Genomic DNA, 13,014 nt, shown 5'->3' with positions numbered 1-13,014 from the left:
TGCTTGGCTGGAATGACCAAGAGTTCAGTCTTAGAGAGGTTTAGTTGAAGGTGGCGAGCCTTCATCCATGCAGATATGTCCGAGAGACGGTCTGTGATTCGTGCTGAGACGCTGGGTTGTCTGGGGAAGGATAGGTTGTGTGTCGTCTGCATAGTGGAGGCAAGAGAAGCCGTGAATAAATTAATTTTAATTTAAAGTTTATACATTTTTGGATGATTGTTGGTGCAGCTACAAACAGACTGTAATATTTTAGCTGCCTCTAAGCTAACTTAGTTTATTACCTCAGTGGAAGGAATAACCAGAAGCCGTGTCCATAATTCACGCCAGATATCACGGGACTAGAAATAACGTGGACGTTTTTGTGGGGGGAATCTGTAATTTAGTCTTGTTTGAATCTAAACTCTCTCTAAGCTACATTTAAAACAACTTCTGCAGCGACTTTTGCATGATTTTAGTCAGAATGTGTCAGACTGTGCAGATGAACTAACACGTGTGTTCGACTAATGTTTAAAAGCCGTTTAACAGCATGTTGTTGTTGTTGATCTTTGAGGAGTTTTCTGCTTCACCACTCAAACGTCTCAGCAGCCAAACCGCCTGGCGCCTCCCCAGCACCTTTTTAAACCGTGTGCCGCTTTAACACGTGTGGCCAGAACGCCCCGCCTGGCGCCGCCCGCCAACCCGCCCTCTAACACACCAGACTGACGGGAGGGGGGGAAGAAACCAACATGCATGACCCCCCCTTCCTCCTCACACAGAGAGAAACGCTTGACATTGATGTCTGACTGTCTGCTGCTCACAGAAACCTTCCTCATCCTCACCACTCACTCTCTCACCTCACCCCCCCCCCCCCCCCTTCCTGCTGGATAACATTAAAGTGCGGCATGTCATGTAATGATGTCAGTAGTCCCGCCTCCTGCTGATGAGTAACCGCAGAGCAAAAGTTTAAAGCTCAGTAAAGCGTTGGTTTGTTTTTTCGTTGAGTTTAATGTAAAGCAGTCAATTTAAAGCTGCACTAACCAACATTTATTTTTAAGAACAGCAGGTCAAATGTCTCTGGTGGTTGTGGATCCACAGAGAATCACCTCTGCAGGCAGGTTCATCTTACTTTACAAGTCGTCCTCACATTTAGAAACAAACTCAGACAGGAGCTAATCAGAATAAAAAGTAGGTTTCCAGCAGCCGCTGTTTTCTGATTAACCCACCGTGCACCACCTGCCCAGCAGCAATCAGCAGTAAGAGACTGCTTTCTAAGACAGGAAGACTACTACTGAAGTGATTCCTAAACTCATGGCTGGGTCCGTCCTGTCTCGGACCTCGTATCGGATCTTAAAGGGTCATTTCAGGACTTTTAAACCTGTGTTGGTGCAGAGTTAAGAATCCGTGCAGTAGATGCTTCAGCCGGCTGCAGCGTATTCCTTCATCAAAAGTCCACAGAAAGAGCTTCTTGTTCCCCCTGACAGGCTCAGACTGTTACACCAGGTGTCTGACAACATCAAGTAAAGGATCCCTATGAGGGGGACTCCCAGTGACCCCCTTTGTTTTTAACAGGAAACTCTCGCTCTGAAATGTCAGGAGAGTTGTTGCAGGAAGACGCCGGTGGAAACGAGGAAGAGGAGTTTATTGCAAGACTTTCAGGGCTCAACAACAACGGCGGCCTGATGCCAGTAAAAAGTTACGTCGGGACAGTTGAATTAGCAACTCACAGAGCAAAAACATTAGTATTAAAGTAAATTAGAAACTCAACATCCTGCAGTTGTTTTGCAGCTCTTTCACCAACCCAGAGCTGTAGTGACGTGACAAGCGGTTGTCAAATGTTATTTCTCTAATCTAAACCAAGCGGCGACCTCTGGGTCTGACAGTGAAACCATGCAGACGCAACTTAAACCTGTGTTCTCTCAAACGGCCAGCAGGGGGCTGCAGAAAGAAGAAAACTGTTTCTACTTCTCAGCTGATTTATTCCCTCAGTAAACACTTTCCTGATGAGTTTCTGGTCTCAGTCGCTAGTTTCAAGTCTTCTTCAACACAGCGTGATGTTCATTTAGTCAATTATGGTCCCATTTAGAGGAACAGAGACCAGGAAGCAGGGGAGGCTTTAGGGCGGGACTTCTTTGTGATTGACAGGTCGCTACCATGGCGTGCTCTTATTTTATATAATTTTAACTGTGCATTTTAGTTAGTTTTTTTTAATATCCAGGATGTATTTAATAACTGATTAAAAAATGTTACATAACTTGGTTTTGTTGAAATAACTTTTGGAGGGAGTTTCAAACCCACAGTTAACGTTGAGCCCTGACAGCAAACTCCGACTCACGTTTCCACCGTCGTCATGCTGATTGATCTGAATCACATTTCTTTTTCCTGGAACTTAAATATCAAACATAACTCTTTAAGGATAAAGGCTGTTCATCCAAAACCTGCTTAGAATTATGATGTCGTCTGAAATTAGGACGCAACTCATTCACTTTGATTCATTTTTATGCCTGGTGAAAACACAACCTCCATGTGACCTTTGACCTCCGCTGTTAGACTGACGCGTGTCAGGTGATTTAGCAGAAACACGCGTTCTTCCTTCTGTTTGTGTGACGTCCTCTGAGTTTCATTGCCGATGAGCTCTGACAGGAAGTTTTCCAACACTAAGACACAGTCAGCTGACCGTCTCCCGTCAGCTCGTAGCCGCTGTGTCTCTGCATGTCCGTCTGCATGTTCAGTTTCTCCTCATCCTGCTTTGGTCTGACATCTGCTGCCTTCACTGTCACTGCGTTAAACTCAGCCTCCCAGACTCTGACGGGACCACGTCACTCAGAACAACGAGGACGCTCGAAGGCAGATTTACCTCTGGTGACGTGAGCTGCCACAGATATATTCTGAGTGGAGCCGAGTACGGTTCTTCAGGACAGGTGCAAATAAGCTGCCTGTGCTTTAGCTCAGAGACCAGAATGATAGTTTAAGATGGTAAAACTGTAAATAAATCAAAATGATCTCAGCTGAAACACCTGCTCTGTTTAACAGATGTTCTCATTCAGTTAGTAGTTCCTGCTTTGTGGCAGTAAAACTCAACACTTCCTGCAGATTTCAAATTAAAAGCCTGTTGAATGGAAGGGATGATGCTGTCACAGCTGTGTTAGTCGTGTTTTGGAGGCTTTGTTGACATCGTTTACTGGATTTTTATTATTATTATTATTATTTAGTTTCCAGTTCTAATGTTACTTTCTGTTTAAGGAGTTTTAGTTTTGTTTAATTTGCCGGCCAGACAAACATCCTCTCATTCTGTCAGAACCGACATCAGACTCCCCCATCTCCCCCTCTTCCTCCTCTTTTTTTTATATTCCATCACCCCTCCTCCTCTTCCTCCTCCTCCTCCTCCTCTTCCTCCTCAGCAGTCTCTCAATGACAAGCGTAAAAAGAACCTCTTTTCCCGAAAGTTTCCGTTCTACAAGAGCAAAGAGGCGAGCGAGCAGGAGACCAGCGACGTCGACCGTAAGTACCGGCGCGACCGGGGAGGCGGGGGTTGGAGCGGTCTGTCTGAGAGACGGTTGATCGGCGACAGGAAGAGAGGTCAGCTGGTGGTGCTGGCTATGCGGCGGCATCAGGGCCTGGCTAAAACCAAACGCACAAATGCAAATGAAAAACTGCTCCACTGGGAATATTTGGCACGATCTCCTCCTCCTCCTTGGAGCCAAGATGGCCGCCCTGCAGCCCCGCCGGCCGGCTGCGTTCCCCCTGCTCTCTCTCTGTCGCTGAAACTCAGTAACTTTGTGTTTCTTCTTGTGGTTGTTTTTCTCCTCGTTGTTCACTCGGCTCTGCTGACCTCAGGACAACAGTGACGACATGGTACCCAAAGGCCACAGTAAGTGTGTCCCCCCCTCACCCCCCACCTGGATCCTTGTTCAGACTGATCAGTGTTTGTAGAATATAAACTTTTATAAGAGCCTTGTAGCTCTGTTGGAAACCCGTTTACAGGTAAACCAATGAAACACAGGAGTGAAAAGAACAAATGTATTGATGCTTAGTCAAATGTTTAGATTGAAAGTCCTGAGATTGACTTAACATCTTATTATTTTTAATGTAAAAGCTCAAGTTTGTTGCTCTGATTAATCTTCAGTACTGTTATTGTGTTTGAATAGAAGTGCGTTGACTTGAGGCCGTTATTTAGTTTAATTAAGTTGAGATTTAACTATTTTATTTAACGGTCAGTGGGATCAATCAGAAAAGCAGAAGAAAACTTTTGGGAAATTATAATTTTGTACAGCAGTTTTCAAAATGAGGTTTAAAAAAAAACTAATCCAAAGAATAAAATGAGCCATAAAGAAACAGGTAAATATTAAAATATCTTAACTATAAAGAGGGAACAAAATAAATCCAACAAAGCATCAAACCCCCTCCTTCCTTCCTTCCTTCCTTCCTTCCTTCTTCACCACCGACCGGTCGAGGATCCTCCATCTCTTCAGTCACGCACTCATCAGCTTTCACTCCTCCACCTCTCACAGCTCGCAGCGTTGAAGTTTTCTGTAGCACCTCGTGTCCACCAGGTGGCACCATCACACCTGGATCCACCTGGAGACTTCAGGAAGTAATCAGACGTGACTTTCAGGCTAGAAGCTGAAGCGATCCGTTTCTGAAATGAATAACAGTGAGCTTTACTCAGCTCAGTAAACTCAGATACACTCTGTGTTTATGTTTCCAATAGATGATATAAAGTATTGGAATATCATCTGAAATCCAACATGTCACCATATTTTAAAATCCATTTAATGATCTGTTCTGTGTGCAGCATGAAGGGCCCACAATGATAAATAAACTACCCTGATATTTGATATTGGAAGTCATTTGCAGGTTGTTCTCAGCCTGAAATCCTAAAAGCTTCTGAAAACTGTTGGACATTTTAACTCTTTGAGCCTTTGTGAGTTTCAGTGAAGAACAGAAGTATTTTTATTTTGTAAGGAATGATTTTCGCTGTAAAACATCATCAGTGTTTAAATGTTTGCAGGATAAAACTTGTTCATGAGTTGATTTAAGGTTGAATTTTAATGAATCACGTCCACAAACCAAAGGCTGTGCTGAGGAACAGAAGCTGCACAATGTTTTACTGTTCACTATTATTATTATGAACATTTGGCTCCACGTGAAGTAAAAAAACAAGAGAATCTTTTTTTCTTCTGGTTTGTATTTAGAGGAACTTCAGTGGACTCATCCTGTTTTGCATTTCATGTTGTTCTGTTTAAATGTCACTGCAGCGAACTGTTATCAGTTAATCTACCAGTTATTTTATAGATGAATTGTTTGGCTTCCCAGAACCCACGCTGACATTTTCAAATGTCTCGTTCAGACCAGAACAAAGATGTTTAGATGACGACGATGGAAGACAAAGAAAATATTCTCACTTATTGCTTAAAAAGTTACTTAATTGATTATGAAAATTGCAGCTAATTAATTTGAGCAGCTGAGCGTGAAGCGTCGTTGCAGACGTCAGGCTTACTGTTTCACCACATTTTACTGAATGCTCTTTCAAATGTGATTTTATTCATATCGGCCGGGCCTGTTTTCAGGAACACATTCACATAATGAAGCAGTGATTATATTCTGGTTGTAGTCATGGAACAGTTTTGGAAAGTTTTGGACTTTTCCCGTCTGTCCTGAACGTTTTATTCTGTGTTATATTTGTGTTGCTGTGACCTCGAGTCCTCTGTTTTTATATATATATATATGTATCCTGGCTCTGGAACAAAGCATCATGGGAAAGCGGTGCTCCCCGCTGACCCCGTGTGTCCTGTGTTTTGTTGTGATTCCAGAACACGTGACCTCTAACGCCAGCGATAGTGAAAGTAGCTACCGTAAGTGTGACACTCTGCCGTCGACGCTGCCTGCTCCGCTCGATGATTCGCAGGAAACACTAACAATCAGGCTGAACCTGCTAACCGCTAACCGCCCTCGCTGATGTCATTAATGAGCACCGACGGCTGATTGGCCAATAACAGCATGACCTCACACACGCACACACGGTCTGTCTCCCTGAGCGCTGCTGAACGTCTGTCCGGGCTGTTGTAAAGCTGCTGACTGCTGCATGGACTCTGCGTGGATGTGTGTTTGTAGAGTGAGTTTTCAAATGTGCTCGTTAATTATTTATAATTACTAAAAACAACACAGTGTTTTGCCCAAACTCCAGGGGGAAAAGTTGATGTTTGCCTGAAAGTGGAAACAGACGTGATGAATAAACGCTGACGGTCATGAGGAGTGACTTTGTGTGAAGATCTGAAAGCATGAGGAGGCTGTAACACATGAAACTGACGTGGTTTTAATGACGTCGCCTCGCCGTGATGGTTTAACGGCAGCTCCAGAAGTTCAGTGAAATTAGCTAGAATATTTAGGAAAAGTTCATTTTCTTCTCTAATTTAATTCAAAAAGTGAATCTGTAATAAATTCTAGATTCATTAGACATAAAGTAAAAATGTTTCAGGCCTTTTTGTTTTGTTTTAATCTTCATGATAACAGCTGATGGAAATCCAAAATCCATATCTCAAAACATTAGAATAAAGAATGTAAAATGTCGACTTGAGAAGAGCTTTTCATCTCTCAGACCTTTGGATGGAAAATGTCCTTAAAACAGCTCATAATGATAAAACTGATTTGCCCATCTGTTAAGATAAACTTCATCTTCCTCTTGGATTGTCTGCTTGAATGTGGCCGGTAAACTCAGCAACCTCTAAAAGGCTGTTTCCAAGCTGCAGAGGCGTGATTCTCCCAATCACTGGGGGTTTGAACAGGCTCCCTCTGAGCGGCTGCTTCCCACCTCCAGACTTCCTGCTAACATCGAGCCGCGTCTCTTTTGTCCTGATTCTGTAAAGGAGACATGAACGCACCTTTTTATTTTCAACCAGCTGCCGTCAGCTTAGAGTTTCTGCAGCTGTCGCTGTTTCTCTGATGAAAGAAACCAGCTTTGGTTAACAAACAGAAACACAGTGATGATGTTTTACATGAACTCAGGAATCACTCACCATAAACTAACCAGACCTCATCACATCCTCTCGGCCTCCATCCCTCCCTCTGATGCCTTCAGGTGAACTCCTGTTACTGCTGCTGACCGTCCTGTTTGTGTTTGCAGGTGGGCAGGAGGAGTATGTTCTGTCGTACGAGCCCGTCAGTCAGCAGGAAGGTGAGAGCGAACTTTATCTCATTTATCTTTCTGACGCTCTAAAACTGCTCAGAGTGACTCACAGGTTTAGTAAAGTACTGCGTCTGTTCACGTGAGGTGGAAATACGTTTATATTCTCCAGTTAAAACCAAAAGGAAACCTGATTTTTAAAGGTGGACTCGGATGTTTGTACGCTTTGAAACAGCGTTTATAAAGACAAACTGGTCCACAGACGGAGGGATAAAGGAAGTCAACATTATAAGTCGAGATATTTTAAAAGAAGTAAATCAAAATTATATTAATATAATTTGTTGTAGTTAATGTTGAATACAAAATAAAACTTGTAATAAAATATAAAAGGAGAATAAAATCCTGTTTGTTCTGAGTTTTACCTTAAAATCACTTCCTGTCTCCGTCCTCTCTGACAGTGAACTACACCCGTCCCGTCATCATCCTCGGCCCCATGAAGGATCGGATCAACGACGACCTGATCTCAGAGTTCCCCGACAAATTTGGCTCCTGCGTCCCCGTAAGTCCCTTCAGACGTAGGACCCAGTTCAAAGCGATGACGGCATGTTGGGTCGTGTTCTCGGTCAGGTATCTGACGATCTCTCTGATCAGGACCTCGTTCTTGTTCCCCCTCTCTCAGATACGACCCGGCCGAAGCGGGACTACGAGGTGGACGGCAGAGATTATCACTTTGTGGTGTCCAGAGAGCAGATGGAGAAGGACATCCAGGACCACAGGTTCATCGAGGCGGGCCAGTACAACAACCACCTGTATGGAACCAGCGTACAGTCGGTCCGAGAGGTGGCCGAGAAGGTACCGACCCTGCTGACGGTTTCCACCGCAGGAACTTCAGCTGCACCTCAGCCAGAGACCAGATTTGGTTCAAACACGCGTCTCGATGCTGCTGCAGATAGTGTCCGGTGTTCAGTCCCACAGAGAGACAAAGCACAGAGTGATGCTGCTGCTTGTGTTTACTGAACAGAGACCCGGAGATCCTGTCTGCTGTCGACGACCTGCTGGGTTTAGAAGATAACCCCCATAAAACTACCACCTCTCTCTTTTTACACCGGTTAAATAGTTAACAGTTAGTTAGCAGAAATGCGGGGCTCTCGTCCGCTGAAGTCTTTATTTCACTTCCAGTATTTTGCCTTAATTACATCATTTGTGACGGAGACATTTTGTAAAACAAAGGTCGTGCGCACAGAAAATATCCAGGAGGTTCCGAGGTTAATGTTTGACCAATCAGTGACATTCAGCCCTCCAAACCCCTGAGGAGCTAAATGTGGCCCCTGGTTCCTCTGCTGGAAACACAGGTCAGGTTCTGGAGTTCCTGAAACGGCTCCTGGGTTCCTGCGGTGAAAACAAGCGACTAGTTCCTTGTTTGGCTCCTGGTTTAGTTCCTTCAGTATCTGGAACTATTTGATCTAAAAGGGACGAGACACAAGGACTCAGAGGAAACAGAAAACCATTAGTTCAGAAACTCATTGTCTGAATTAACAGAAATGTTCTTCTTCTGTGGTTCTCAGGGTAAACACTGCATCCTGGACGTGTCGGGGAACGCCATCAAGAGACTGCAGCTGGCTCAGCTTCACCCCATCGCCATCTTCATCAAACCCAAATCTGTGGAGAACATCATGTGAGTCAAACAGCAGGAGCTTTGTGCTTTTCTTCGTTGGTGTTTTATTACTCTGCTGCTGGCGCTAAACTGGGAGGAGTAAAGGTGGCGTGACCTCGGTGTGATCTTTGGTCCCGCAGGGAGATGAACAAGCGTCTGACGGAGGAGCAGGGCAGGAAAACCTTCGACAGAGCCACCAAGCTGGAGCAGGAGTTCACCGAGCATTTCACAGGTGAGACGGCGCCCCCTGCAGCCCACAGAGCTCGTGTACAGGACACCAAACAGAACCTTGTGTCCCCATCATAAAAATTAAGAAATTACTCTTTAAGGTTGGAGAAAAATTCTCTTTAAGACTAGATGATCACCTTCTTTCATCGTTATTCATCGTTAACTCTGGGTTGTTTGTGGTCCTTTCAGCCATCGTTCAGGGCGACACTCTGGAGGAGATCTACGATCAGGTGAAGCAGATCATCGAGGAGCAGTCGGGTCCGTTCATCTGGGTCCAGTCCAAGGAGAAGTTATGAGGATCAAAACGCTGTCCGCTCCATCGCTCCTCTCTTTAGATTCACTTTGTTTTATTTTGAAAAGTCGACCTGCAGACGGCAGCCTTACCCCCCCACCCTCCCTGATCTACGTCTCGACACAGCGGCTGACCAGAGTGATGTTTTCTTTTCTATTTTTTTGCCTGATAAGACTCCATGTTGGGTTTCCTGACCAGCAGAGTAAAGCACACAGGAAGTCTGCCGACACCACACTCGACACGGTACAGCTCCTTAATGTTTAAGGGAGGAGAACTAACCAGGACGGGAAGAAGACGAGTCCACCAAAGTGGCGAGAAGACACGTACGATTTTATCTTTAGTTTGTTTTTGTTTTGTGGGTTTTTCTCCCTTTTTTTTGGTCTTGTAAGGTGAGCGGCGACGGACGGACGGAGTTTCAGTCTCAGGCAGCGTCTGTCGGTCCGGAGGAAGGCGGAGACACAAAAAAGCAAAACTTTGCACGTTTGAGCTTTAACAGCATGTCATTTAATACCCCATTTATTTCCCATCAGCCCTTTCACCTCAGCGTCTGACGTCACAGCTTTTCTTCTTCTGTTCTGCTCATTTGATCACTTTTACCCTTTTTTTTGTACACGAGTCGTTTAGTTTAACTCTTTCTGCTCCTCGCTGCTGCAGGACGTTTGTCGGGACGCTCTGCAGGGTTCCTGCTCTGCTGCTAGGGGGCGCTGTGGGGCTTCACACTGACGTCTGGGTGTTTTTAAAGATTACATTTCAGCTTGTTTTCAGTTCATTCATTTAGATTTTAGACATTTAGCTTTACCCCCATTTGAAGAGGTCAGAGGTCACGGCATCGTAATTCTACCTACACTGAAAAACATCTATAGCCTATAACCTCCTCAAGTCGTTCTGTCTGTAAACGAGTCAGTTTCTTTAAAAAAAAGTAAAACAAAAGGAGAATATTTTACAGTATTGTTTTACTCAAGAAAGAGGAGAACAAGAGAGAGTTTTGCGCTCGTCAAGAGAAATAAACGCGTTTTTCAGAAGGACTCTGTATTCACCAAAGACAAAGAAAGACTGGAGACATTTACCACAAATTTATTGTCTTAAGAAAACATGATAATGAGAAACCTTTCCTGATAGCAAAAAAATCATAATTAAAGTAAAAGTAAAGAATATTGTCTATCAAGAAAAATCAAGAGATTGTTTTCTTGAAGTAATGAAATACAATTATATGAATACATAAAGAAGTACAAAAATATTTATTATTAAGAGATAACAAATGTTATAATTAGAAGTAAGACATAATAGGAAAAGTATCTTATAATCACAAGCAAACCAAAAATTACTGAGAAAAAAGTGATTTTTTCATATTTACGGAAAAATTTGATATGTGAAAATGCATAATGACAAGAAAAGTGTATCATGTGTGAGAAAAGTTGAAGTTTTCTTGTAATTATAACATTGTTTTTGTGTAATGATAAGTAAATATCTGAGTAAACATTTACATAAATATTTTTAATTTATAGAAAACAACTTTATAATCAGAATAAAGTAATAACAGGAAAAGTATGTTATCACAAGCAAACCAAAAGTTACAGAGAAATATAGGTTATTTATTTCATAATCACAAAAAAATGTGAGAAAACTGGCAGTTTTCTTGTAATTATAAAATTTTCTTCTCTCTCATGACTTAACGATTTTATCTCGTAATTATAAAAAATCATTGAAAAAATTCCAAATGTTTAAGTTTGAAAGACAGATCGACCTGCTGAGACCAGATGTTTTTACAGATCAGCTGATTTTAAACAGATTTTATCATCATCAGTGTGTTTGGGGTCGTGTGGTTCGGAGCGGCGCCCTCTACGCCGCGAGTTCGAACCCGCCAGACGTCCGTCAGTGTCTTACCATTAAAAGCGATGTCGATCATGCGACGTGAGTCGTGAACCTGCAGACGAGCGGCCGCCTCCAGGTGTCCGCAGGTGTGTCCCGAACACGCAGACGGTTATTGTACAATGAGATTTTGACAGATATTTAACCCTCGGTAAACTGCCTATTTTGTTATAATAAAAGTCTATATTGAACTTTACTTAAGCACTACTACTACGGGAATTATTTTCTTTGCATTGTTAATCATATATGAATAGAAAAGTATAAAGATATTTGAATATATATTTTTTCTTTTTCTTTGATCACCACCTCCTCTGTCTTTTAATTTTCTTTTTTAAGCATAATAAAAACTTAACAAGAAAACAGGAAGTGGTGCAGTGCTCTCTTCTTCTTCTTCAGATGTTTAATCCTGACGTTCCTTTTAGGATGTTATGACCGATAACACAGATTTAATCTTCCACATTAATCCAGTAACTCCAGTACATCGTGCTGCTGTTTCAGGTTTCTTTATATAAAATGGTAAATGTTCAGGAGCTGTTCAGTGTGTTGCCCAAGAACCCTTCAACATGAGGACATGAGAGCTCGGACTCAATGTTAATCTGGATACTTTATATTAAGGTGATAAGTCATGTGACTAATTGATGGACTCTATCAGCAGGAAACAGTTATCACAAGGTTGATGGTTTAACACAAACGTTAATGTATAAAATAGTTTCAGCCTCCATTTTTTGTGTATCTCCTGCTCATAAACATGTTTTTAGTTTCCAGAATCATTAATCATATTTGAGTCCTCCATGCACGCCAATGTTAGTCATGGAGTCCCACAAGGATCTGTGCTCGGACCAATCCTGTTCACCTTATATCTGCTTCCTTTAGGCAATATTATCAAGAAACACTCCATAAACCTTTATCATTATGCAGATGATACTCAGTTATATCTATCGATCAAGCCAGATGAAACTAATCAGTTAGCTACACACCAAATATGCCTTCAGGATGTTAAAACCTGGATGACCTGTAATTTTCTAATGTTAAACTAAGTTATTGTTCTAGGGCCCAAGGACGCATTATCTAAAGATAGAGTTTCTCTGGATGGCATCGCCCTGGCCTCCAGCACCACTGTGAGGAATCTCTGAGTTATCTTTGATCAGGACATGTCGTTTAAGTCTCACATTAAACAAATTTCAAGGAATGTCTTTTTTCACCTACGTGATATTGCAAAAATCAGGAACATCCTGTCTAAAAATGATACAGAAAAACTACTCCACACATTTGTTACTACTAGCCTGGATTATTGCAATTCCTTATCATGAAGCATCAAGTCCCATAAGAGTCTCCAGCTGATCCAGAACGCTGCAGCACGTGTTCAGACAAAAACCAGGACAAAAGATTATATTTCCTCTGTTCTAGCTACATTTAAAATCTTACCAAGAGAAATATTTCAATGTAAAATCTTAAGTAAACGTAGAAATGCTACAGTGTATATATCTTACTGAAGTAGAAGTAGAAATACTACAGTTTAATACTTCATTACAGCCAACTGAATATCCACACAGTAATACAGACGGTAAAGGTAGTAGTGGTGCAGACTGAAAATAAATAATTGATACAATTATTATTAAGTTTCTCGTCCAGTTCATAGTTTTCCAAGGAAGGATAAAATCACAAGCCAATTGGACTTTGTTGAAGATACTTGATACTGTTTCGTTAGTGCTCCTGGTGTCTTCACCTGAGGCCAAGAGGTTACGTTTGTTTTTTTTTCCTATGAAGTGCTGAAAGGACAGCATTGTAAGTGGTGGTTTAGACCCCCTCCTCTGTTCAGAGACGGTTTCTCCACCCCTGTGTAAATGGCTTCCTTGACACCTCTTTCAAAAG

The 13,014-nt window shown here is 42.4% G+C and overlaps 1 protein-coding gene across 1 annotated transcript; it reads left to right on the top strand.

Annotated features, from left to right (window-relative positions):
* Positions 1-3,219: 3,219 nt before the first annotated feature.
* Positions 3,220-11,460, top strand: LOC119918938 (disks large homolog 1-like; the record flags this gene model as incomplete). Its single annotated transcript, XM_038739531.1, has 8 exons — positions 3,220-3,477; positions 5,790-5,831; positions 7,100-7,150; positions 7,558-7,674; positions 7,779-7,951; positions 8,665-8,774; positions 8,894-8,985; positions 9,171-11,460. Coding segments are annotated over 8 exons (950 nt in total), but the record flags the coding sequence as incomplete, so codon positions are not given.
* Between the last annotated feature and the right edge of the window lie 1,554 nt (positions 11,461-13,014).

This window comes from Micropterus salmoides, unplaced genomic scaffold (genome assembly GCF_014851395.1).
Source record: "Micropterus salmoides isolate LMB-PRFRI ecotype aquatic unplaced genomic scaffold, ASM1485139v1 Ms_hic_scaffold_2490, whole genome shotgun sequence".
Classification (NCBI taxonomy): domain Eukaryota; kingdom Metazoa; phylum Chordata; class Actinopteri; order Centrarchiformes; family Centrarchidae; genus Micropterus; species Micropterus salmoides.
The sequence above is the reverse complement of the archived record's forward strand: the minus strand, read 5'-3'. Positions and strand labels throughout refer to the sequence as shown.